Source organism: Pyrgilauda ruficollis, unplaced genomic scaffold (assembly GCF_017590135.1).
Source record: "Pyrgilauda ruficollis isolate IOZ18807 unplaced genomic scaffold, ASM1759013v1 scaffold13, whole genome shotgun sequence".
Lineage (NCBI taxonomy): Eukaryota > Metazoa > Chordata > Aves > Passeriformes > Passeridae > Pyrgilauda > Pyrgilauda ruficollis.
This window is the reverse complement of record NW_024511432.1, coordinates 618,220-643,733: the sequence shown is the minus strand read 5'-3', so window position 1 is coordinate 643,733 and position 25,514 is coordinate 618,220. Positions and strand designations below refer to the sequence as shown.

Sequence of the window (25,514 nt, the reverse complement as noted above, 5' to 3'; positions counted from 1 at the left end):
GCCAAGGAACTTACCAGCAAAACTGGGCTGCAAAACTCAAAGCACGACATTCCTTCCAGGAAAGGCAGGACAGGGAACATGGGACTGGCACAGGACCTGCAGCAGGAGGAGGAAAAGCTCCTTGGTGGCAGCTGAGCTCATGCCACAAGTTCTCCCATTTCCACAGAATCCCTTGGAAAAGCAGTGCAGAGCTGGAGTGGGTGTGAATTTGAAGTGTAGGAAACACAGACAACTCTCAGTGCGATCCCACAGAGAAGGGGCTGACACCACCACCTCCCCCTCCTCATCCCTCGCGCTGGTTTGCTGCCAGCTGATCCCTTTCAGACCAAGAGGAAGGAAGAATGGGGAAAAAAAATTATCCAGGATTACCTCAGGGTTCCTTTCAGACAGAGAAAGCTGGGTCTGGGAGGGCAGGAGGCTTTGTCAGGGCTCAGGGTGTCAGCTCTGCCACCCCAAATCTGCTGGGGGAGGGAGCCAGGCACCACGGGCACCCCAGGGGAGATGCAGGAGGAGAGGACAGAAAACAGGGATAAGGCAAGAACTGGGATTTCACAGCATGAGGTGTGGGATGTGTGTCTGACATCTTCAGGAAACCAGAACTGCTCACCCAGTACCCAAACAAGGGAGAATGATTTCCTATCCCACGCTGGAAGACAGGCAGCTGCACGTCAGGAGGGTGGGACTGGCCCAATATCTTCCTTTGGGACAAAGGGGGGGAAAAAAGGAAGCAAACAGAACTAAGTTCACAAAACTTTGCTTTTTATTGTTTGAAACTGGAAAAGGCTCCTTGGGTTACAATGATCAGGTGTAAAAGTAACACACAGGGCTTGCTCAGCATTCCAAAACCTGCAGTGAAGTAGGCCAGGTGTTGATTTTATAAATCCCATTCCTCCCAAAGCCACCAAGAAAAGAACAGGCAAAACTCCAGCCCTTGGACAGGTGAGGTGGTTAAAATGCAATTTATCATGTTCCACATGGATATTTGTGGTGGTGATGCCCAATGGTTTCGCCCCACTGCCCTCTGTACAAAGCAGGGATTTGTATTTCACCTTCATTTTTAATACTTTTTATAGAGACTTATCCACACTCAAAACCTACAGGAAATGCCCAGATTAATCCATCAGTGTCATGTTAAAGTGGTGAGTGCAAAATACACATGGGAAGGGGGAAGGGGGAGTAGTAATCAATGACAAAACAAAAGTGCAGACTGCTTTAATTAAGCTAATGAACACAGTCGAGCCAAGTGCTCTTTGCCTCAAAAGTTCCAAGGACTGCAATCCAAACAAAAACCAGAACCACACATTTTAGTTCAGCACACAAAGCACCCAAAGGTCGGTGGCACTCACTGTTTGGTACCCCTCTCTTCCACTCCACATCCCAAATAATTCACTGTCCCACTGGTAAGGGCAGCAGGAGCCTTTGGAGGCTGAACAGCACAGAGGATTAGTGGCCACGTGAGCAGCCAGCTACAAGACAGAGTTAACACATTATCATTCCCTAAACTAGCAAGCTGAGCCTAAACAACCCATTTCCACACAACACCCAACACTCCCATCAAGTTCCACTAGGCCTAAATTAATAAAAAGCAAGAAAAAGTCATTTATCTGTTGAAAAGTGAACACGGAGCCAGCTGTGGTTTGGGCTTTTCCTGGGAGCTGACACCTCCAGGCACGTTTGCACAGAATTCCCTTTTTCCCCAGCACACATTTCCTAAGGAACTGCCCTCCCACTGCTGCTGTCCCATTCCACTGCAGCTGTAGCAGCACTGCTGTTCACTCCACCATGGAGCTGACACCCAAATTCACAAACAATTCCATCCTTTTTCCTCCTCCCCAGTACAATCCAGCCTGACAAAGCCCTGTGGAGGGCAGCGAGTCCCCCACAGCCACCACGCCTGAGCACAGCGCATTCACAGCTCTCAAACCAGGCCCACCAAGGCAAACACAGTGGGGCTTGGATGTTCCTGCTGTCCAGCTGGCCAAATCCATGTGTTCTGACAACACAGGGAGCAGGATGGAGGAGCAGAACCCATGCCCAGCACACGAAGCAGACACTTGTCCCCAAGGTGTCCCCAAGCCAGAATCCAGCCCCAGGTCTTGCAGTGGCCACTGGGGCTCTGCAACCTCCCTGCAAAGGCTTTGTTTAATCCAAAAGGCTCCTGCCAAGAGTATTCCTACCCCTGACAAGTTGTTTTCCATCCTCGCCAGCACTTTCCACCCATCTGGGATGAAGAAATGCAGCCAATTGTCCCCAAGATTTCCTGCAGAGCCACAAGGACGAGGAGACGTCGGCAGCAGAGATTTATCACCATCTGCAGGGCCCCAGCACACATTATCCCTGTCAACAGCTCTCACAAAGATCCCAAGGGCTGCAGAACTGGGATTTGGGAATGCAGAGCTGTGCAGGGGTGGCACAGCCTGTACCAAGCACAGCAAAGCCCTGGCCTGTCAGCACAGCTCCCCAGCAGGAAAGGCAGCGCTGGGAAAGCAGGAGCATCCCCCTCACCGTGGGGGAGCAGATCCAAACTGCCTGCTCCTAAATCTGTCTCCCCTTTCCCAAAGGTTCCAGAGCTGGGAGTTTTAACTCCATGTTATCCTGCCTGGCTCTGGAAGCACTGGCAGAGCCAAGCACAAAAGAACAGGCACAGGAGCATCCCCAGCATTCCCAAATCCATCTGCACTGGATGCTTTCCTCACCCTCAGCCAAACCACAGGGAATTTTCTTCTGAAATGCCACAAAAGCCTGCCAGGCTCGGAGCAGCAGAAGGTGAGAAAAGGCATCAGAGGAGGAATATTAATATAAAAATTGCTATTTCCTTTGCTCCAGACAGAATGAAGCCAGGGGGTACCAGTTTTCCCTTTAATCAGGAATTATCCTGACATTTTGAGGCCAGCCAGGTGAGTTATAAATAAAAAGATGCCACTACAGAGGCAAGGCAGAGATGGGAAAATTCCCAAAGGGCATCAGCCTCCACTAAAGCCCTTCTCTCCAACCAGCCAAGCAGGTTTGGCCATCAGGAGACCCTTGGCACTGCCACTGGAAAGGTTCAGAAGGGACAGGAAGCCTGGAGAAGAGCAGATGCACAACCTGTGCCAACAGCAAACAGGTGACACCTTGCCCAGGTGACAAAGGACAGAGTCAGTACTTGGGAGAGGGACTCAAGCCTCAGGTATTTGCAGGGCAATCAACGCAATCTGGATTTTAATCTCCATTCAAAAAAAATTAGTTGTAATTTAAAAGCTAAAAGATCAAGTCAGGTGTGTAAAACTTAAGGGTTTGTTTTTTTTTTTTTGGTGGGGATATTGAAGTGGGGAGGAATCTGCAATCAGAGCTACAGATCCAGCTGAAGAAGAGCTGGTTTTAGGGACAGGCAATGGGAACAGCTGCCCAAGGGCACATCTCCCATCCCTTTGGGCTCTTACTACACAGAACTGCAGCAGCCTAACAGCAAATTCCAAGATAAACAGGCCACTGAGATACCAAATAAAGTCCTAATCATAGAATCATTTAGGTTGGAAAAGATCTCTGAGATCAAGTCCAACCATTAACCCAGCACTGAACATCTTCAGCTGTCCCAAAAACCTGCACCAAACTGGAAACCTCTGGCTGCAGATCAGGCAGGAGCTCAGCACAGAGCTCAGCAGCTGCAGCACAAGGCTGAGATGCCCAATTTCAGCTCCAGGTCCCCTCTCTGCCCACTCAAGGCACAGAGAGCAGCCCCTCCCAGCCCTGTGTGATCCAAGCTGGTTCTCCTCTCTGCAGGAAAACCTCTCACAACCACCCAGCCTTTCCCAGCTTATTCTCCAGGCCTGTAACTGCTCCTCATCCCCAAAGATGAGGCAGGCTTGCCACTCCTCACAAAGCTGCAGCAAACAAAGCAAAAAGTGCCCTAAATCACCTTGAAATTCCCAGTGGTCTTATCCAGAGAGACAGGAATTAATGCTGTGAGTGACATGAGCTGCTGCTCATTGTCTCTGCTGGAGCCTGGCTCCTCACACAGCTGAGGGAACACATGAGAGCCAGAAATGGCAAAAAGCCCTTGTGAGAGTGAGAACAAAAGGCAGGGACTGAAACTTCTCCACAGAAGGGGCCTGAAACCTCCCAGCAGAGGTCCAGACACATTTACAGACCTGAAACTGCAGAGATGTAACAGCAGGGGTTTGTTAGACACCGATCTGGGGAGAAGAGAAGGGAGCTGGAGTTTGTCATCACAGCCAGAGGGCAGCTGCAACAAAGGGCTGAGTTAGGGCTGATGGTTTCCAGCACAACTCACTGCCTGGAAATGAGCACTGGCCAGGATTTTCCTGCACAGCACAAAGGGAATCTGCTCCCTTGCCTGCAGCACACAATTCCCACTGGAGCTCAGATCTGCCACAAAACCATCTGGGATCAAACAAGTGCAACTAGAAAGGGAAAGAATGGCTCTGTGAGTGGGGCAGCAGCAGCCACCACTCCAGGAGCCACAACAAGCCACAAGGACAACCCCTTGTCACTCTGGACTCTGAAGGGCAACCTGCACAGGAATGGCAGCCCTGGGGTCACACAGGACCAGTGGCACCTTCTGCTGCCCAGCTGGAGCCCACTGGGCTCATCTCACAGCTGGGTTTCTTTTGCCTCCTTCCTGTGCCTTTTCAGACTCACTTTACAAGAACTGAGAAAACCTTTCAGGTACAAACCAGTCTGAAGACATCAGAGCTTTTGCAGTTTACACTCATCTCCAGTCCCACACCCAGCTCCTGCAAGGAGAAAAAAACAATCTCTGGTCTCAGGGAGACACCCAGACCTGAAGCTCCAGGAACAGCACATCCATCAGGCTCCAGAAGCCAGACCAATGCTGCACACACTCATCTGCAGTGGGGATCCTGCCCTGGCTGAGGGAATTCTCCAGAGGAAACCACACACTGCAATTAGCAAGGATGCAGGTATCACACCAGCCTCTCCTGGCAATGCTGCAGCCACAGAAAGGTTTCTGGAGAGGAGGATGTGCTTTGTCACTGCCTGTTCCTCTGTCCAGCTCTGACCAGAATGGTTTTGTCCCAAGACATTCTTTTTTTCCACTAAGGAAGGTCTGCTCCCTCCTCTGCAGGATCCTTCAGCTCTCCAAAGCACAGACTGGGAAACAAGGACTGCTGGGAAGCAGCGTGGAGTGGCACAGAGGAAAGGGCAGTCAGGGATGTCTCAAGTGGGATGTGTGTACATTTGGGGTAGAAAGGCTTTATTCAAAGTGCATGCTTCTATCCAGAGGTACCGAGAGCGAGGACGCCCCGCCCCAGCCCGGCTGGGGAGCGCAGCAGCCTTGGCCACCCCGAGCCCTGTCCTTCACCACAAACACTCATCAAGTAGCCAGGGACTGAATGTTCTTGAGCATCTCATCAAAGGCCTCCCGGGAAGGCGCTTGGGCGTTCTGGAAGGAGACCTTGATGCGGCTGTAGAGGCTGAAGGATTTCAGCTCCAGCCAGATGAAGCCGAAGCGGTCGTCGTCGAACAGGACGAACACCCCCGGCGTCCTCTCGGGGCTGGTGAAGCCGTGGCCAGCAATGAGCCCTGTCCCGTAAAAACTGCCAGGGGATGAGGACAAAACAGGTGTGAGAAGAGCCAGGATCACCCAGTGTTTAGTTAAACATCAGCACAAGACTCTGGGGAAGCTGCTCTGACAGAACAGTGAGATTTACACTCGGTTTTTCTATTAAGACAAAGAACTCCCCGTTGCTATTGGCAGGTTCCTGCTTTGGGTTATCCTACTTAGCACCTGCACACAAAGCTGGGGTTTTCAGCAGTGCAGCTCCCAAACCCATCTGAGAGTAACTCATGCAACTCAAGGATCAGCACAGGCTCAATCCTCCAGGAAAGCAAAGGCACGTTGAGAGCGTGACCAGAGAGCCAAAACCTAAGGGAAGGAGAGAAAAATCTAAAGAGCAGAAAAATCTACCAGGACCTGAGGAGGAATAAAGGTCAGTCAAAGCTCTGAGCAAGCAGCAGGTGGAGCAGGGCTTTATCCAAACACAACTGAGCTGTGACAGGAGAAGCCTTCTGGGATTAACCAGCTCTGGGTAGGTTTTTCCATGAGCACAGATGTTTGGCTGAAGGTCACCCATCTAAGCCTCAGCTTTTGGGCTCTTTTTCCACACTTCATTTAGTGTGCTGCTTCACCAACTCCAGCTCCCATTCAGCACAGCTCTCTGCATGCCTGCACCTCCTGCACAGCGTGCTCAGCACCTGCCAGGGCTGCCCCAAGGCACCGGAGGCCAGGGAAAAGTGGGAGAGAGCACTGTGTTCCCACAGCCAAGGAACATGAATGACACACATAGGAATGGGAAGCAGCTTGAACAGTTCTAAATATATGAGCTGAGCAGCTCTGGGACATAAAACACACCAAAAAAAAAAAGGGGGGTGTGTGCTATTCAGGAGAGGTGCCAGCTTCTGAAGTAAATCTAGCAAGGAAGTGGGATGGCAGATGACAGCATGGTGAGAGGGAACAAACCAAAGCCTGGGAAATTGGGCAGCAGAGGCAGGAAGCAGAGATTGTGCATTCCACATCCCTGGAAATGTTCAAGGCCAGGTCAGACAGGGATTGGAGCAACCTGGTCTAGTGGAAGGTGTCCCTGCCCTGGCAGGACTGGAACAAGGTGGGATTTTAGGTTCCTTTCGACCCAAACTATTCTGGGATTCTGTGAAATCTGAGCCCAAGAGGCTGGGAGATCCACAGGCAGGTAAAGAGCACATAAATACAGGACACACCTCAAAGATTTCCCTTTCCCTTTCAAAAATGAATCAGCCATAAAAGCAGCAGTTACCAGACTCGGCAGGTCCGGGGATAATCCTCATTCCTCGATATCACTCCCATGGGCAGCACGAAGGGCTGGGAAGCTGGGGCCTTGTCCTGGGTTGTCCCCTCTGCCCCAGCTGCAGTCTCTTCCCCCTCAGCACCTTCTCCTCCCAGGGGGCTGGCAGGCTGGGAGGCAGCCTGCGGGGAGTGCTCCTCCTCCTCCTGTCTCTGCTCCCGCTCCTGCTCCTCCCGCCGGACCTGCTCCTGCACCTCCAGCACGATGCGGGACAGCTCGCTGAAGTCACGCAGGTTCTCGATGTCAGGCAGCCGCAGAGGATGTGCCAGGTCTATCTCCACAGTCTGCTGTCCAGCTGGGATGTTGGGATCTCCCTAGGGACAGGAAGGAACAGCACGGCTGCAGACACCAGCTGCTACAGAGCCATCACCTGAACTTGTTAATAGTTCAACCTACTACAATTGCCAAGCTGGCAATAAAAAGAAAAAAACTGCTTGGACCTTTTTTGTCATCTCTGCATTCCCCTTCCCAGAACCAGAATTTTAAATCAAAAGCTGTACTTGCAAGGGTGAAAGAAAGTCAAAGCTGCAGCTGCAGCATCCCTCCCTGCAGGGAGGAAAGGAGCTCCCACGCCTGACTTCAGTGAAGAGCTGCCAACATTTGGTACCCGCTCCTCACACACACACAGGGGACCTCCAGTGACCTGCCACCAGCTGCTCAAAGAAAGCAGCTGGAGGAGAGGAAAGGAAGGGGGAGCCAGGAGCAACTTTGCAGAGCAGATCCTGGTCACACTGTGTGTACTGAGATTCACCCAGTGCCACCAATCCCCACGGGAAACAGGATTTGAGCTGTCAGTTTTCTGTCAGACAGAAACCTCTGCTGTGCATCTACTGAGAACACTTTCACAAGCACGTGAGAGACAGGAAAACGCACTCACAGTGATCTTGGTACCCTTGGCTTTCTTCCCATGGAAGCTCAGCATGACAATCTCCAGCCCGTGGCTCCCGTAGGTGCCTTTGAAGAGGCCTGGCTGGATGAGGTCCTCGGGGCTGCTGGGGGGGAGGTAGATGCGCCGGTACGTCAGGCAGTTGCTGGGCAAGAGAAAAACATCACAGAAGTCAAGAAAAAACCCCTCCCCAGCAGCAGTGTGTTGGCATTCTGCTCCTCCAGCAGCTTGGGGATGTTGTCAAGACAGGCAGGATCTGTGTTTGCAGCAAGCTCAGGATTTGCTTTAGAGCTCTGCAAGCACTTCCTCCCTCCCTGCGCTGCTCTCCCCACCATCCTCATGAGCACAGCAGGAGATTCCTGCAGCAAGGAAGCTTCCTCAGCCCTTAAGTTTCCCAGAGAACCTGAGAGTGAAGCATATTTAAACATCTGCTACAGTGAGGTAGTAATAGAAGCTTGGAGAGCTGGTTAAAATCCCCAGTTTCTCAGGGACTCTCTAATTCCTGCACTACAGAGCACACTGACTAATATGGATAATAACCAGACACTCCTTGGGATCACAGGCATTTGCTCTGTCTTCAAATTAAAGAGAGTTAAATGACTCAAAAGCACCTTACTGTGCATAGATACTGTGTAGAACTTGGAATCCTATTCCTACTGCTGTCATTCCACCTCATCTCCCTGTACAGCTGGGAAGCACTGCAAAGACCTAACATTGCTCTGGCTGTGAAAGCCCATGGAAAACCCCAACTTGGGGAAAAATGCTGCAGAGTGTGAAGTTACAGCAGCCCTTACTCATATTGGCTGGTGTAGATGAACTTCATCAGGATGAGCTCCTGCATGTGTTCGTGGAAAATGTCTTCCAGAGTCCGACCCCACTCCTCCCTCAGCCACGTCCGGAATTCCTGCAGCACGAGGAGAAAAGGGGGAGGATGAGGTCACTTCAGTGATGTGCCCCAAGATGGCTTCAGGGTGTGACTCTGTGACAGCACATTTCACTGGCAGAGCCACAGACAGGGCACATCCTCTGCCAAGGACAGGGAAACGTGGTTGGATTTGGGAACAGGTACGTGTTGGCTTGGAAATATGCTGAACAAATAGTGATTATGGTAACTGCCAGTGATCACACAATAAACAGGCTCCCCTTCAAATAAATCCCAGGCAGAAGCATAAACCTCCTCAGAATAAAGGCATGAGCATGGCCTGCCACTGCAAAGTAGCTCATCTACTCTTTCTCTCACAGTAACTCATTTGTGTGCCCACAAGCTGACTCCTGTGCCCTGTCCTGACATGCTCAACATAAAAGAAAAAAGCTTTTGAAAAGCACTGAGGGTTTAGGAGGTTAAATCCTGCTGATTTAATACTGATGCATCTAAATCCAAAAGGATGCTTTGAAAGCATCTCCTGAAGTACCCCAACTGCAGCTCTGACAAGTTAATACCCTGCCATGAGTTGGTGTGATAACAGCTTACACTGAGATAGCAGCCTGCCAAGTGATATTCCAAACCTGCCTCCTTTATCTTCCCAAGCCAGATCCTCCAATTTCCATAAAGCCACGCACACATAACGTGGTGCTTTGAAAGTATTAAAGCATTTCTCATCTGCTCCAGCACCAGAAAACACTTAACTAAACCTTTCACCCAGCTGTTTCCCATTAGCAGACAGACATTTTTACAGCCTTCCTCAGAAAGCAGCTGAAATATCAGATTTGTCACGTGGAACCAGCTGGAAGCAAAGAGCAGTACCTGGCACAGGTATTCATCCTGCCATTTATACCTGCATTTCAACACAGCTATTTCAGTCAGCAATCTGCCTTGCTGGGTAGAGCTGACACACACAGGAGAAACAACCAAATGAAGCTTTTAATCCCTTGAGCAAGGCAAGCAGTGGGAAGGTGCCTTGCTGACCAGCAGGTACCCAAGTGCAGCTGGTGCTCACTGTGTTTGAAAGATCTTAATTATACAGAAGCAATGCCACTGAGATCAGTGCCTGGTGTGCTGCTGATCGCCAACAAGTGCTGCTGACCCTCCCTGGACAGGTCTGCTACCAAAACAGGAGGAAGGTGCTGGGGCTCAAAGAGCACCTTGACACAAAACTGCCTGAAAGAGGGAATGAGCCAAAAGCTCCCAAACCTGGGGGTTCATGCAGGCCCAATGACACAGAAATCAGAAGGGCAGCAGCTGGAAGCTCTCAGGAAGGGGACACACAAAGGGGCTCAGTGCAGAGCCCTGGCAGAGCACTCACCTCCTGCCTGCCCCCTGACATCCGGTGGTGATCTGTCTGGTTGCACTTGGTGGAGAACTCGTCCTTCTTTACAATCTGTAGTCAGCAGGGAGGAGAATTGAACAGGTTACACACCTGTTTAGAGATGCTTGGGATGACGTAGCTAAGACTGCTCCCAGTAAATGCTTTACAAAACAAACATTACTGGATTTACTACAACAGAGGAATCATTCACTGCTACCGAGTGCAGCAGCTACAGAACAGAGAAATAAAAGCAATAAAATCTCAATGCACTCTAATGAAAATAATAGTTTTAAGCTGCTTTCCTATTTCAGCTTCCTCCTTTAAAGAAAATCTGTCAGGAAGCTTTTCAAAGCATCCAACAGACGCTGCATCACCTTCCCAAGGTCTCAGCATGGAGAGAGCTGCAGAACAGGTCTGTGTCTGCCTGGGCACACTCAGGAGCTGCCCAGGGCCAGCTTACACATCCTTTCCCCAGCCTGTGCACATCCTGGTGCTCCCAGCCCAACAGAAAACAGCACAACAGCCTGGCTGTGCCACTGCCAGGGAACAAATTCAGAGCAGGGAACAGCCCACACGACTTGTCAGACACATAATGAGTGTAAAGCTGGTGCCCACACACACAGCAGGGTGGTGAAAGCCGTATCTCTGAAATAAAATTCTCCCAGCTTTCTGATGAATCCATTTCCAGAGCCAAAGTGCACAGACAATGCTGAGGGAGGCAGAGGAGCCCACCTGGATGTGGCCATTATGAGGTCCCTTGTGGCCATACATGCACTCCACCGTGGCACATTTCCTCTCCATGAGGTGGATCCTGAAGAGGGGCTTGAATCTCATGGGATCATCCACGTGAGGGTCATGAGGGGGCAGGTACATCCAGCCAATGATGAACAAACCATCCACCTGCAGAGGGACAGGACACAGAGCCCAGGGGATCAGCTTTGCAGGATTCCTCAGGAGTCTGCAGCAACCTCTGAGGCCTCTCGTGGCCCAGCAGCTGCAGAACAGTTTGCTGCATTCCCAAACAGCTTTCCAGCCATTAACCCAGACCATATGCACTCCCAGGGTGAGGAGGGTTTCTTTACAAGGCTTCCTGCACCACTGGGAAAAGCTCAGGCCTTTATTGCTGCAAATGACTTGCCTGGAGTGCAGGATCCAGAGGGAAAGACCACACAGCAAGTCAGACTCTAATTGGTTTGAGAGCTCCTGCTGGCAGATATTCTGCTTCCCATGACTATCCCTGCTTTTTGGATGAGGAATTATTTGGTTTTATTACTCAGAGAACACAGGAAGCAACTCTCCTCTACTGAGAGGCACAGCCCCCTTCCTTCACACCTGACAGAATCCCTTCCCTCAGGGCCTGCCATTCCAGAGGCAGGATATTCTCCAAACAGAGAGAGCTGAGACAAAGTCTTTATAAGTCTTTATATTGACCTATAAAGGTCACAGGGGAAGCACTGATGCAGCTGGATGCCCTCTTACACCAGTGCATGCACCAGAATCTTGCAAAACCCAAAGGTCTCATGATTTGTTCTGCTTCAGGCTGGCAGCTGGTGAACCCTGGTGCAGAGAACAAGGGCTCCAGGCAAACTCCTGGCTCAGCTCTCAGCTCAGAGTCAAATGCTGCTCATTAATGCTCTCACAGCAGCACCAGAGCTGCCAGGCTCCACAGATCTTGCACCAGTGCCACTCTACACCTGATGCACGAGTCTTGGGGCTGGGGTAAAGGTTTGCCAACCACACAACTGCAAAGCCCTTTGCAAAAGGTTCAGCTGCAGGCAAAGAAAATGAAGTAAATGAACAGACTCCTGTGCCAGCCACTGGAATATCAGTGCCAGACTCTAAATCAAGCCTTTCCTTCAAACACTGATCATGTTTTCTACCTGCTCCTGGGGCTGTTTGGTGCGGAGCTGAAATATAAAAACTGTCTGGAGAAAGGTGGTGATGATGAGAATCCCAGAACCATTCAGGCTGGAAAAGAGCTCCAGGACCATGGAGTCCAGCCTGTGAGCAGTCCCCACCCAGGGAAATGAGTGCCACCTCCACTCCAGGGATGGGGTTCCCCCATGAGCAGCCCCTGCTGTGTTTAACCACCTTTCCTGTGAAGCAATTCCTCCTGAGGTCTAACCTAAGAGGAACCAGGAGAGAACCACGGAGCACCCTCCGTATCCAAACCACCCACTCAAGGACTGACTGTCCAGACTATTTAATGGTCTGGGAGTGGCTGCCAGGTGTGGAAAGTGTAAAAAAGCAGCTCTGAGCCCCCAAAAGCCCCGGGATGAGGCTCTCACTCACCACCACGTTCAGCAGTCCCCCGTAGGGCCCGATGTCCGGCTGCCACAATCCCAGGATGTGCCGGTAGCGGTGCAGCACTGGGGAACAGGGAGACACTCAGTGAGCACACCCAGCCCAGCCACTGGGATTTTGGGAATGAAAACCCTGCTGCCAGGCTGCACACACAGCACCCACAACTGCATTTACGCAGGGAAAGTGATTGTGTGCAAGCTGAGCCCTCCCCCAAGCTCACACGCTTTTATGTTCTTTATTCGTGGCCCTGTGGAAGGGCAGAAGCACCTACCTCAGCAGGAATTCCCAAAAAACTTTTGTAACACAGTCCCATTAATGCAAATCACACGATATAACCAGAGCTAAAAACAAATAAAAGCATCTGCTGCCTCCGGTTACCCAAAATGCACTCAATGCTTCACACTGCAAAGCAACAGAAAATAGGAAAAGGCAGGGAGGTAGGAAGGAACAGGGAAATTGGAGGATTTTGAAAGCATTTCACTGCCTTGTGTAGACAATCTTGGCTCCAGAGTTAAGCATCCTTAGAAACAGCCACTGGGAGCACGGGCAAAGCACATGGATCACTCCAGCTGGGGAATTTGGTGGTGTGGCCACATCAGTCATGGCCTTAAAAATTCTACAGAAGCAGCTACACCTCAGCAGTGCCCAAAAGCTGCTTCCAAAACCCACTCAAAATCTACTCTAGCAGTGGAGGCTTCCCTGTTTCTCATCTCAGAGCCAGCTGTCCCTCCAATCCCATCTAAACAGAGGAATATTTTCAGCAAGCAGGAAAAAAGGGCTTTTACAGAATAATCTTAACCCTCCTGTGGTGAGGAAAGCTTAGAGATGGCACCCACCTCCAGTCCTTACACAGCCTTTCCTCTTGTCCATCTAATTCCCTTTTGTCCATCTGGTTTCCTCACCAGCAACCTTCACAAGAAGGCATTACACACTCTGGCATTCTGGGCAGGAGCAGCAGCATGCACACTGTTTCCATGAAGATGGCAAGAAGGTATTTCACTGATATTTTACAAGTCCATGGCCAACTCAGAAGGCCACAGTAAACTCATTTTAACCTCCAGGACTGGTTTGAATAATAAGGTTGGGTTTGCATTAATTTAAAAGCAGAACTGTGTTTCAGTGCAGCTGCTCCAGCAGCTTTGTTGCATTATTTACTTCAGACAGCAAGAACTACAGGAGTGGTTTTATTCCACCAAAAGCAAGAATTTCCACAGGAGTTTAGGATGGCAGGGAGGGATGTCCAGAGCTGCTGCCAACTGGCCTGGAGGAGCCTTTTTCCTGGGCAGTAAACAATTTCACTGGCCAGGTTTCACCCAGGGAACCAAGTGCAGCACAAACAACACTAAGGCAAGCAGGCAAACCCCATTCCCAGCTCAGTAATTACACATTAATTAATGGCATGAGCTGCTCCACCCACCACACTCTGCCTTCTGCCCTGTCTGCCACAGAGCTGATAAAACCCAGCCCTTTTTAATGTATTTTTATTTTTTTAGGACAGAAAACTAAGCTATCCCAGGGGGATGAGGATGCCCCTCCTAGCCCAGCTCCTGTTAGGAGCAATTTCAGGAAACAGAGCTGAGCTCTGGACACAGGAGGCCAAAAAAAAAAAAGTCATTCACTTCCAGAACTTACTGGGGAGAACGCTGGTGCTTGGCCAAAGGCCCAAACAAGTCTCAAAACACAGCTCAGTTTTCAAGCCTGGGCTGTCTCTGAGCTCCAGCAAAACAGCAGCTAATATTAATTGCAGGGAAACCTGATGAATTCCAGCTCTGGCTCCTCCTGGCAGGAGACAGGATGGATTTAGCATTTGTTTCCCTTCCTGCTCCTCGAAAGAAAACAGCACTTGGGTCGTTCTCCAAGGTTTTCCACTGCCTGTGCTCACTCCTGGAGAAGCCTCTTGCCTACCCAAATTTCTGAGTCCACATCCTGCCAAATGGAGCAAAACCACATCCACTGGATGCTCCAGGACAGCCTTCACCCAGCCTGGATATTCCCCACGCTCCACAAGCAGCTCTGCAGATGGGAGGGGGGCTTGAATTCCAGCTGGGAATGGCCTCGGGAAAGCAGGGAATGCCAAGCTCCCACTGACAAAAGGCTGCCTGGGGCATTCCTGACCAGGAAAGACCCAACCCACTGCAATTCCCCCCGATTCCTGGGATGCAGGAAGGTCTCTGGAAGCAAAAGGAGCTGGAGCAATGAAAGCAGTGCCCTGGCTGGTGACACCTGACCTGCTCGTGGGAAGAACTCAGAGTAATCCAGGTGAGCTTAAACCCCTGAGGAAAGTGATCTGAGCTCACCTGGCTGACCCTGCAGGAACAGGAACTAGGGAAGAGTTCCATGGAAAATCCTGACAGCACAGGAGGGGGAAAAGGGAAAATGGGCCACTGCATCTTAAACCACATGGGCTCAGAAGCACAGAAAAGACCTCTAAGATCACCAAGTCCAACACCCAAGCTTTTCCCCAAGAGAAAAGGAGCACATCAGAAATCTGGGGCTGAGCTAAAGAAATAACAACTGAGGGAACAGCACTAAATGCCATTTAAGTTTGGAGCAAACATCCAGTCCCCAAAGGAATCCATCTTGCAGCTTGGATTTGCTTCTCCTTCCTATGCAGCCCCAGAACAGACATCCCAGGCTGCCAAAGCCCAAACTTTGTCCCAGTTCCTGCTGTAGTCCTGCTGCTGGTCTGTCCTGACTCACATTAAAGTCACCACCTCCCCTGCATGGCCCCTGCTCAGTTGCTTCCCTCAGCACAGGGAATTCTGCAGCATCCACTCACTGATTAATGTGTGTGAAAAACTCCATTCCCAAGCAGTGGGTTAGTAACTGGAGTCTGCCAAACTCTGCAGACCCAAAGGAGCATCACAGACAGCTCAACACCCCCTCTAAATAAACACTAAATAGTCCTGGCGTCCTTAATTGATGTAAACTAATCAGTCCTTCCCCCTCAATTCCTGCTGAACACTAAACTCCAAGGGTTTAACTATTCCTCCCTCAACACAACACGAAGAGGGGAAAAAAGGTTATCCAAAGTGAGCAAGGCAAATCACAATGTTTAAAACATTAGCAGAACGTTTCCTAGAGACAGAGATGGTGCTCAAAAGGATTCAGTGTGCAGGGGGGGAATTACTATGGGAACACTCAGCATTTTTCTCTGGGAAGAGCTGTGGATTGCACTGCGGTTCACTTGAATCACCACAAAGCTCTTTGCCGGTCCAGAGTTGCCTTTGGGAGGTATCTCTGGGTATCTGAATTCTTTCCTGGGTATCTGAATTCTTTCCTGGGTATCTGAATTCTTTCCTGGGTATCTGAATTCTTCCCTCAAAGAAAGGAGCAGTTCCCAACGAGCAGAGTGAGTGCTCCTGAGAGATCCTCCAAGGAGCACCTGAAGGAAAGCCAGCACCCCTCAGCGCCCGCCCTGCTCACGCTGCCACCCCGCAGGGTCCCAGCGCTGTGTGACACGCTCCAGCCACCCCTGGTGGCACGTCCCTGCTGTGCCAGGGTGGGGCCAGTGCTTTGCTCCAAGGCAGGGCACAGTCCATGCAGCAGCCCGGGCGTGCTGGGCGCAGGCAGCGGCGCAGCGGGTACGTACGGCAGGTGTAAACATCTCTGTACTCCATGTGCTCGTAGTCGGGCAGGATTTTCATAAAACGCCCCGACTTCACCCGGGGGTTTATACCTGAACAGACAGAGCAGGGTGAGTGCCAGCAAACTCTGCTCCCCTGGGACCAGCAAACACTTCCATGGATCTGCACCAACCACGCAGGGAAGCCCAGCTCTCTCCTGAGTTTGCTTCCAGTTGTTTCTGTCACCCTCAGTCCCATGTGGGCAGGATTCCTCACACAGAACTGTTCCAGATTCCCACAGACATTATTTACAAATGGCATCCAGTGAACTCCAAGTGGAATCAAAGCCTTTCCTCAAACTCTGCACTGCTGCCTCAAGAAGACCAAGTCACTCCATGGGCCTTGGATTAGTTCTGCTTTCAGGCACTTGAGCTTGTTTCCCATTTTCCCCCAGCATTTCTCACAGAAACACACTCAGGGAATGGAAAAGTCCATGCACTAATCCCAAATTAACTCCTCTGCAATTAAAGAGGTTTATGGGACAGCACAGAAAATGGGGTGACACCAGCAGCAATCTGCTCCTGGCACAGGGCAAAGTGCAGAATGTGAGCAGAGGAGCTGAGATGGGGCATCCTGAAAGCCAGAACTGCTGCCAAGCATTCCCAGTTTGGAATGACCATCCCTGCCTGGGATTGCTGGGTGGCTACAAACACAAATCCTACACAGAAGGGCAGGAAAGGCCATCTCAGGGGTGCTCTCACACATCAAGTGTGACCCTTTGCTAATGGATGCCATGGATTTGAAAACTACTCATGGAAACCTATGTGTGAAGCAGATTTATTGCAGGTTATTAAATTAATAACCTGATTACACGCTGGAAAGCTGGAAACAGTGGGAATGTTTAGGAAAATATCCCACAGGTTCACCCTCTCCTCAGCATCCCTGCCCACAGCCATGGCTGGGAGATACTGGGCTGGAGAGTCACCCCTGTCCTGAGCCAGTAAGGCCATTTTCACCCACAACTTGTGCATAAAAAGCACTAAATACCACTTTAGTACCTCTGAACTACGGAAGTTACGCAGTGAACAGGACTACAGGTCATGAAGAGGTGTTGTCCCACTTAAAAATGGCAGTGAAGAGCCGAGATCTGACCTGGTATGTGCTGTGGGGCTGTCACCACACCAAAATATGGGATTAAATGGGAATTAAGGGAGGCCTCAAGGGTTAATGGGACTCCTCTGGGGAATTCTGTGTGCTGGCTCAGCATCACTCAGCCCTCCCAGCCAGGAAAATGAGGCAGATCCATCCCTAGTGTAGTGTAATAGGGAAAGAGAGATATCAGCTGATGAAATAATTTTCCTGTGGATGCTCAGCAAGTCTATTAAAAATGGGATTAAAGCCCTTCTACCTATTCTTGTTCCCAGCTTTAAGATCAATGGGTCTTTGCTACTTCAGGGTTCTAAAGGGTCCCACAGGCATTCCCAAAACACACAGACACCTCCTGCCAGGCTCTCTTCCTTCAGGGAATGCTCATCCCTTTCCCACTCTCCTACAGCCATCTCCTTTCACTGAGATCAAGGCTTAGAAAAAAATATCTGTTAATTCCTTAGCAAGATCTGAAAATGGCAAAACAGGATGAAAAACCCTCAATAAACTTCATTTAAAAATTAAATTCCATCCTCTTCTCCCACCAAAGGGCTGGGAGGCACAGAAATCCTGACTTTTGGTATTAAATAAAACTCCAAACATGTCAACTTCCCAACGAAACCCTTGCAAGTCAGTCTGAACAACCTCTGCCATCAAAGTTTAATAAATATTCATCATTTCTGTGCTCTCAAAGTTGGTATTAAGCACGATTTGGATTGGCTTCATCACTTACGTTTGGCGTAAACATCTCGACAGGACACTCCTGTGATCTCCAGCTTCCTCAGGTTTTCACACACTCCATATTCTGCAACAACACAGCAAAAAAGGGTCAACTCTGGCACAAAAAGGTTTGGAGCCTTGACATCAACCACTGAGATCTGATTTGTGCTTTCTTGAAGCTGCCAAAGCAGACCAAGAATCTGATTTTTGCTTTAAAAACCGGGTGCGATTCCGTGGCAGGTTCCAAGACATTTCAGAAGCAATGCCTGCAACAAACACACCAGAAGGCACAAACACACCCAGCAAAGTGCCAGCTGCTCACATCTCAGCCAGGAGGAGTGTGAAATGTGGGAGACATCCCCATTCCAGCTGGGATTGTGTGCCTGCTCCCAGCAAATCACCGCTGTGCGCAGCAATTATCTGCTCTCCCTGAGGTACCCGACAGGGAAAACTGCTTATTAGGATCCTGAAGGAAAGGTCACAGGCTCGAAAAAGAATGAAACACAGACATAAAACAGGCCCCAGCATGTACAAATATGGTTACAGTGAAAGCAGATCAGACTGAGACAGGGCTGCTGTGCAGTCAGATGCCTTTGATTGCTTCCAGAACCCCCCGAAAACAAAGGGAGTCGGAGATCTGGGAGCAGCTTTGAAGCAGAAAATGAGATTCTCTCCTTTCATTTTCAGGAAGTCAACGTCGAACTTCTAAGAAACTTCAAAAAAAAATAAATAAATAAAAGCAAGTACTAATGTCTCAATGCCAGGAATTCTCCGAAGAGCAGAGGGAGGAAATGAGAGGAGGGAGATCCCAAAAAATCAGCAGTGACAATGCCACCCTGCTGCAGTGACCCTGACAGATCTCAGTACAGAAAAGTGCCCTCCTTGACATCAAAGCCATCAAGAGCACAGATCAAACAGCAGCCTTCCCCAGCAGCACAAACACCTGCCAGGTATTTGACACAAAACTGTATCTCTGCAGACGTTCATCAAGCCATTAAATACAAACTTTATCCTCAGCTGAGCATCCTTGAATCAACAACCGTGGCTGTGAAGCACCACCTAATGCTGGAAACCCGCTGCAGGAGAGAACTCAGGTTTCAAATAGGAGAAAAACAGGAGTTTCCCTGAATTAATTCAGCCTCCTCCTGTCTGTAAATGCAAGCACACGATGAGAGAGGTTTACTGGCAGCCTGTCTCCAGGGAATACACATCCTGCACACTCTGGCTAAGCAGCAAGGGTGATTGGGGCACAGGGCACAACAAACACACTGCCCTTCATCAAAAATGCCAAGGGCAGTGGCAGAATTCCTGCTGACTTCTGTAGGCAAAGGCAGAGGAAGCTCTGAGGGCTCTCAGCCCCAGGGTGGGCTGGGGAAGCACAATTAGCAGAGCTGAGCTCGCAGGAAGAGCACACAGCACAAACAAAGCATTCAGTGCTGGGGCTCTGCCAGCTGAGCGCTGCAGAGCCACGGAACCACAGCTCCAGGGCAGCCTGGCAATGCAGAGCCACCCTGCCAGAGCCCTCCAGGCTTCCCAGCACCCCTCTGCACGTCAGGGAGGGATGGGGAAATACATCCAAGGGATGGAAACACATCCAAGGGGTGCAGGAACAGCGTGGAATGTCCTCAGCTGACTGGAAAGTCCTTGGAAAAGGGCAGGAACAGGCAACTCTTGTGCACCTAAACAAAACTCACCTGGCCCCAGTGATACCCCAGAGTTTAGCTTTTATATTTTTCAGGTTCTGTGCTGCTTTAGTGTGCAGGTCTGAATACCCTTTTAAAAAACCCCTGCTTTATTCTTTAGCTCTGCCCAGCCTCTGCTCTAGGCCAGCCTTCCCAAGGCATCAGCAGGACAGGTGAGATGAGCCCCGGGCACTGCAGGCAGGGAAGGGATTTTACTGCATGGCAAAGGGAGGACACACGTGGAGGATCCTCCCCAAATGGAATCTCCAGCAGCACCAAGAGTGACATTCCCTCTTCCCACAGTTTCCCAAAGCCTTCTCCCTAATCCATAAATCCCTCAAGTGAGTGCCATGGGAGATCCACCAGCAGCAGTTACCTCCAAATAAGAGGCTGGGAAGGGATTTGATGTCAAAGCTTCATGCAAGGGCCCCTGACAACCTGCAGTGAAATTTTATGAAAGCCAAACTGTTAATAAAGTGCTTGTAATTCCAATCTCACCTGGAAAGATTCAAATAAACTCCTTTAAATAATACAAAAATTAAGGATTTCTATATTGCTACATGTTACTTGTCACTAGATATCCAAGAGAGTATTATAGAGAAAAAAAATAATCTCATCCTAATGTGCTTTAAGACTCATTTTATAACTAATTCTTATCCTATTTTGGTCAGCAAACAGCTACAGAGAGTGAAAATGCCACAGTGATGGCTGAGCTCCATAAGTGCATTACTGCAGCTCTTCTGACCCAGCTGCTCACACCAGCATGGCCATTTTATGGGAAAAATCAATATTTTGGCTCACAGTGTCTAAAAAAAAAACCCTCCAAATATCATAAGCATGAAAGGCCATCTCCTTTTAACCCAGAAGGCAAGAGGGACATAAATTAACAGCAACTAGGGCTTCAAGCTAATGAGAGAAAAATAAATCTGGTAAAGTTTTCTTTACAGAGAACAGAAATCCCTTTCCAAGAAAGATCTGAAGGGCTTGAGCTTCCTGGAAAATTCCACTTCAGTGCAATTAAATCTATTTTAAGGAAATGTATCTCAGTGCAATAGCTCACAGAGTAAAGTACTTTTATTTTAAGGAGTTAATAGTCACAGAAATTCACACCCTTGGAAAATGGCTACTTAATCCTGCTTGCAAAGCAAGGATGGAAATTGGTTTTCCAGGTTCCCACTGACTAGCTGGAAAGGCTGCTGGTTTATAGGGAGTGCTGATTTCCCAAACACAGGCACATGCTGCTGTTTCCATGGTCACATGCACGGGATTTTAAGGGCTTGGAAAAGCAGTTTCCATTGGCTGTGAGCTGCACTAACACTTCTGCAAGTGGCATTTATCCCCTGCCCTGCTCCCAGCACTTCCAGGCTTCCCATTCCCTGTTCCTCCCCAAAAGAAGCTGTGCCACCTTCACCCTGCAAGGACTAGTTTGGAATTTAAAAACAAGCAAGGTTCTTCCATCCTGGGATGGGAATAAGCCCTGTGATCACATCAAAGCCCAAATTCCTGCTTTTCTGCTGCCTTTCCCAGCATGGCAATGCCAGGGAGCTGCTGGAAGCTGTGTGTGCACATCCACAGTTCTGAGGAAATGAGGATGTCTGGCAGAGCTTGATCCCCTTCACCATTACCGAACTTCCACTGTGTCCTGGCTAATCAAATCTTCCAATTATCCCTGGATAAATGCATGTTCACAAGGCTGGACATAGAACAGAGAGGATAAAAACTCACTGGATCATTCCAGATACCATAAAAATGGGAGATTCTCAGGTTAGCAGCTCTGAAGCACCAGGTGAACAAATTTGGAATTGGCTTCTTGCTTCCAAAGGTTGAGCAATTAGTTTAAAACAGACCCAGTCCTCCCAAACACTTCTTCCAGGAGAAGGCCTGGGGCTACCATCGAGGAACAGGAGGTTTGATCTGCAATAAATGCACACATCTGTGGAAACCCCAAAGCAGAGGATGGGCAGCTTCAGATGTGCAGCCTGCAGAAGATCTGAGACTCTGAGGGGTGGCTCAGAGAGCTGAGCACTGCCTGAGCACTGAGAACAGCCAAGCACTGCCAAGCTGGAGTTTAAAAGCCTGGAAAGGTTATCAGAGATGAAGAAAATCCACAGACTAACACACCACACAATGTTTTCACATCACACAAAGGGAGGCTGGAGAGAGCCACCTTCACTAGGGCACAGCTCTGCAAGAAATGGTTCCTGTTGTGGCAGCATTTGTACATCAAACTCCTTCATGGATTCCTTGGAGTCTTTTTAGAGCTGAACCCCACCCAAAAGTCCCCTCACTGAGTGTACAAACCACACTTCCCACCCTTCTTTCCCTCCTCTTTCCCTACAACCTGAAGGTCACAAACTTCAGCACCTTGGCTGACATTTTCCAGCAGGCCCAAAAGCTGCTGGGGGTTGTTTTCACAAACAAAAAAGCCTTTTCTTCCAAGCTCTAGAACTGGTTATTCTGCATTGCTGGTCTGTTCCCAGGTGTTCTGCTGCACTTGCCCTGTTCTGGTCAAAGATGAAAGAATTTAAAGATTAAAAATGGACTATAAGGTGTTAATCAAGGTAAGTCAGGCCACCAGCCAGGGTGACACGAGCTTTAATTCTGCTCCTGCTGCAGGGATCAGCAATCTCCTATTTATAGAAAACATGGAAGTGACTGCAACCCTCCCCTTGCCAAGGAAGCAATCCAGAGACATTGTTTACCCCAAACAGTTGCAATGATAAAAGGACAACAGCTCTGGCAGTGTCACACAATTCCCCCTGCTTCATCCCAGTGCTCCACCAGCAGCAAAAGCCACTCCACTTTCAGGCAGACAAGTCCTCTGGACACTTGGAATAATCACAGCATGTTTTCAGACTAATCTACAGCTGGGCTGGCCCAGGGCAGGGCAGAGCAAGACACCAACACTGCAAGGACTGAGGGCTCCATCCAGCCTGGGGCACAGCCAGGCTGCTCCTGCCAAGGGGAAGGGAAAAAATGGCCAAAACAAAGCACTGCAACAACAGCTTCTCCCAGACAAGCTCCTCTCTGTTCTGGTTATTTCAGGATTCTTTCCTGCCTCTGCACTGCTGTGCACTCCTAAAAACAGAAGTGGTTTTGCACATGCAGCTGACGGCAAGATGAAGTTTCCCAGTTACTCCTGGAACATCGTGCTGGGTTCGGATGATCCTTGTGGATCCCTTCCAACTCAGGATATTCTGTGATTCCATGATCATCAGGAGGCTTCAGAGTGAACAAACCAGCAAGGCACACGCGCTCTTGTTCTGTTTTTAGGACATGCAGCCTCACAACAAGGCTCAGGCAGACACAGACACACTTAAACACTGAGCTCAGATGGGAATTGGTTTTGGAAAAGATTACCAAAAACAATGACATTTTATGTTTGATTATAACAGACACACTTAAACACTGAGCTCAATGGGAATTGGTTTTGGAAAAGATTACCAAAAACAATAACATTTTATGTTTGATTATCACACAGTCACCAGTGTATGGCTGTGCAGAAACACAGCACAGAATATTTTAAGTTTTAAATGCATATTTATTTACCAACACCTGATGTTTACCTATAAAATAATGCCCAATTCATACTCGTGTGCACAACCATTCAAAGTTACAGTCCTACCTCAGCAGAGAATGCAAAGCACCACAAACAGCCTGAGAAGTCCCGCTGAGGAACTGCCTGGAAAACCAGAGCTGGTTAAAAGGTTCACAAGCAGTTTCACCATGGCAGGAAGATTTTGGCCAGGAACTGCCCCTTAAGTGATCAGGACAGCTTGGGCAGCTGCCTTTGGAACAGGATCCTCCTCAGCCCCAGCAGCAGCCACCAAAACACTCTCTGACACTGCTTGGAATGGATATGTTGGGAAACTGGAGAAATTACATGCAAAGAGAATCAAAATTTGGTTTATACACCTCTCACCTGGCAGTTAGCTCAGAGCCATAGACAAAAGTGTTGCCTTGATACCTTCCCTTCCTGTCCAGGTTAGTTTTAGCCATAAAAATCTTACTGTTGCCTTCATTTGCTTAAATTTCAGCTGAGTTTTATCCACTGGAAAGAAAATCCAAGGAGCAGACATGAATTTGATAAATACATGTAAATCCCCACCAGACCTAATTCAGCAGGTCTTTTTTACAAGCCAACCTAGCCTAGAGTTAAAAGTGACATAAATTTCTATATACACATTTTGCCAGGATCATAACCTATTAAAATAATTAATCAGTGAAGTTTTGCAAACCATTCATCAAACACACAAATCTTCACGTCACTAGAGAAGTATAAGGAAAGAATGAACATCATTTCATTAGCCTATCTCCTAAAAAGTGTTAAATTATTGGGACAATGCTGAATTGTGAAATAATGCTTTGGTTTACATTTTCCAGGTGCAGCCTTTGTGCTGTCCAAAGGCTCTTGGATAGTGCTGATAAGGCACAAATTCATTCCTGCAAAGGTTTCAGGCATTCCACCAGATCCCACTGCAGGCAGCCACTGACATTCCCAAATCTCTCATCCTCGTGCCCTCAGTGCTATTAAAACCAGAAAGCAAACAGGAAAATACACATGACTTCATGTGCTGGCAGCACATCCCTGGCAGGATAGCAGCGTTTGGAGAGGATGAGCACAGCAAGGCAGACCCTGGGAGGTGGGACAGGACTGAAATAACAAACACAGGACACAGAGCCACAGCGGTGGGAGGAAGAGGATGAGGTGGAAGGAGGGAGAACCGCAGCCTCACAGAGGAAAAAAACACCTCCCAGGCCTTCGCATTACTGCAGCACAGCATCCTGGCACCAGAGCATTCCTGGAAAACGCACAGCCGAACCTGGAACATCTCCACGCTGACTCTGTACTTCCCCAAGGATGCCCTTACCCAGCCACGGCCTCCTCCGGACCCAGCTCCCGGTACCCCAAGGTCCCCCCTTCCATCCCCGGTGCAGGAGCTGAGCATTCCCAGTCCTCGGGATTCCCCAAGGACATGCTACACGGAGGCATCACCTCCCAGGGCCTCTCCCATCCCGTTCCTCCGGGGTACACCCCCAGCTCGATGCCTTTTGCCGGGGGACACCCCCAGCTCGATGGGGACACCCCCAGCTCGATGCCCTTTGCCGCAAGTCCAGCGCCACCACCAAGGGACCGTGTCCCAGGGGATGTGCCCAGGCCTCCCCCCTGCACACGTGGAGCCCTGCGAGCCGCAGCCCGCACCCCAAATCTGCTTTTTGCCCTGCAGCCCAGGCCCCAGCCCCTCAGGACCCCCAGCCCACCATGCCGTCTGGCACCCCCGGTGCGCTCCTGCACCTCGCGGCGCTGCCCGCGCTCCCCCGCGGCCCCGGGCCGTGCGGGCCCTCGGGCGGGCGGTACCTTCGCGGCAGCGCCGCCGCCAGATCGTGTCGGTGCTGAGGATGCGGCGGAAGGTGGTGCACACTCGGGCCAGGCTGGGCAGGTCGGTACCGGGCAGGGAGCCGAAGATTTGCACCAAGAGCTCCGGGGGCAGCTCCAACAGGGACAGCGGGGCCCGCCCGGCCGGGCCGGCCTCGACTGAAGGCGGCAGGGGCCGCCCGCCCTCAATGCGTTCCGCGGCTTCATCGTCCTCCGTGACGCCCCCACCTCCCGCTTCCTCGGGGTCCGTATCGGTGTCGGGCTCGCTGTCGGCGGCGCCGCGGCGTTGCTCCCTGGCGGCGCTGCGCCGCCGGCAGCCGCGGGCGGGCCCCACGCCGCACAGCCGGGCACACACGGCCATGGCCGCCGCCGCTCTGACCGCGGCTCCGGGGCGCGCCACCGTGCCGGCCGCCGGCCGTGCCCGCCGCTGACCCCGCCCACCGCAAAGCCGCACCAATCAGCGCCGCCATTCCGCCGCTAGGCCGCGCCTACCGCGCGGCTCTTCCAATCAGCGCCTCCTCATCTTGCTGCGCCACGCCCCCGCAGGTAGCGGACGCTTGGTCGCTAACCGACGCAACCAGCGTGCGCGCCCCCTAGCGAACCGTGCGCATGGCGGGGCCGGTGCCCGGTAACGGGGCGCGCTGCGGGCCGGTGCAGGGCTGGGGCCGGGTTCACCGCGTCCCGTCCCACCTCCTGCTCCAATTCCATGAAAAAAATAGACATTCCCTTCCCTTGGGAAAGTGTG

General features: G+C 50.4%; 1 protein-coding gene across 2 annotated transcripts; it reads right to left on the bottom strand.

The window, feature by feature from the left end:
• Window positions 1–742: 742 nt before the first annotated feature.
• FBXO31 (F-box protein 31) lies at window positions 743–25,186 on the bottom strand. Of its 2 annotated transcripts, XM_041459003.1 has the most exons (10): window positions 24,752–25,184; window positions 17,724–17,795; window positions 15,871–15,957; window positions 12,267–12,343; window positions 10,707–10,874; window positions 9,972–10,046; window positions 8,523–8,632; window positions 7,720–7,873; window positions 6,795–7,156; window positions 743–5,558 (listed from the first exon to the last, which is right to left on the bottom strand). In XM_041459003.1, the coding sequence occupies exons 1-10, from the start codon at window positions 25,128–25,130 to the stop codon at window positions 5,336–5,338; spliced, it is 1,707 nt and encodes a 568-aa protein (XP_041314937.1). In that variant the 5' UTR covers window positions 25,131–25,184; the 3' UTR covers window positions 743–5,335. The 2 variants fall into 2 exon arrangements, with proteins under 2 accessions (XP_041314937.1, XP_041314938.1); XM_041459004.1 differs by lacking the exon at window positions 15,871–15,957 and having other exon boundaries at window positions 24,752–25,186.
• Window positions 25,187–25,514: the final 328 nt, after the last annotated feature.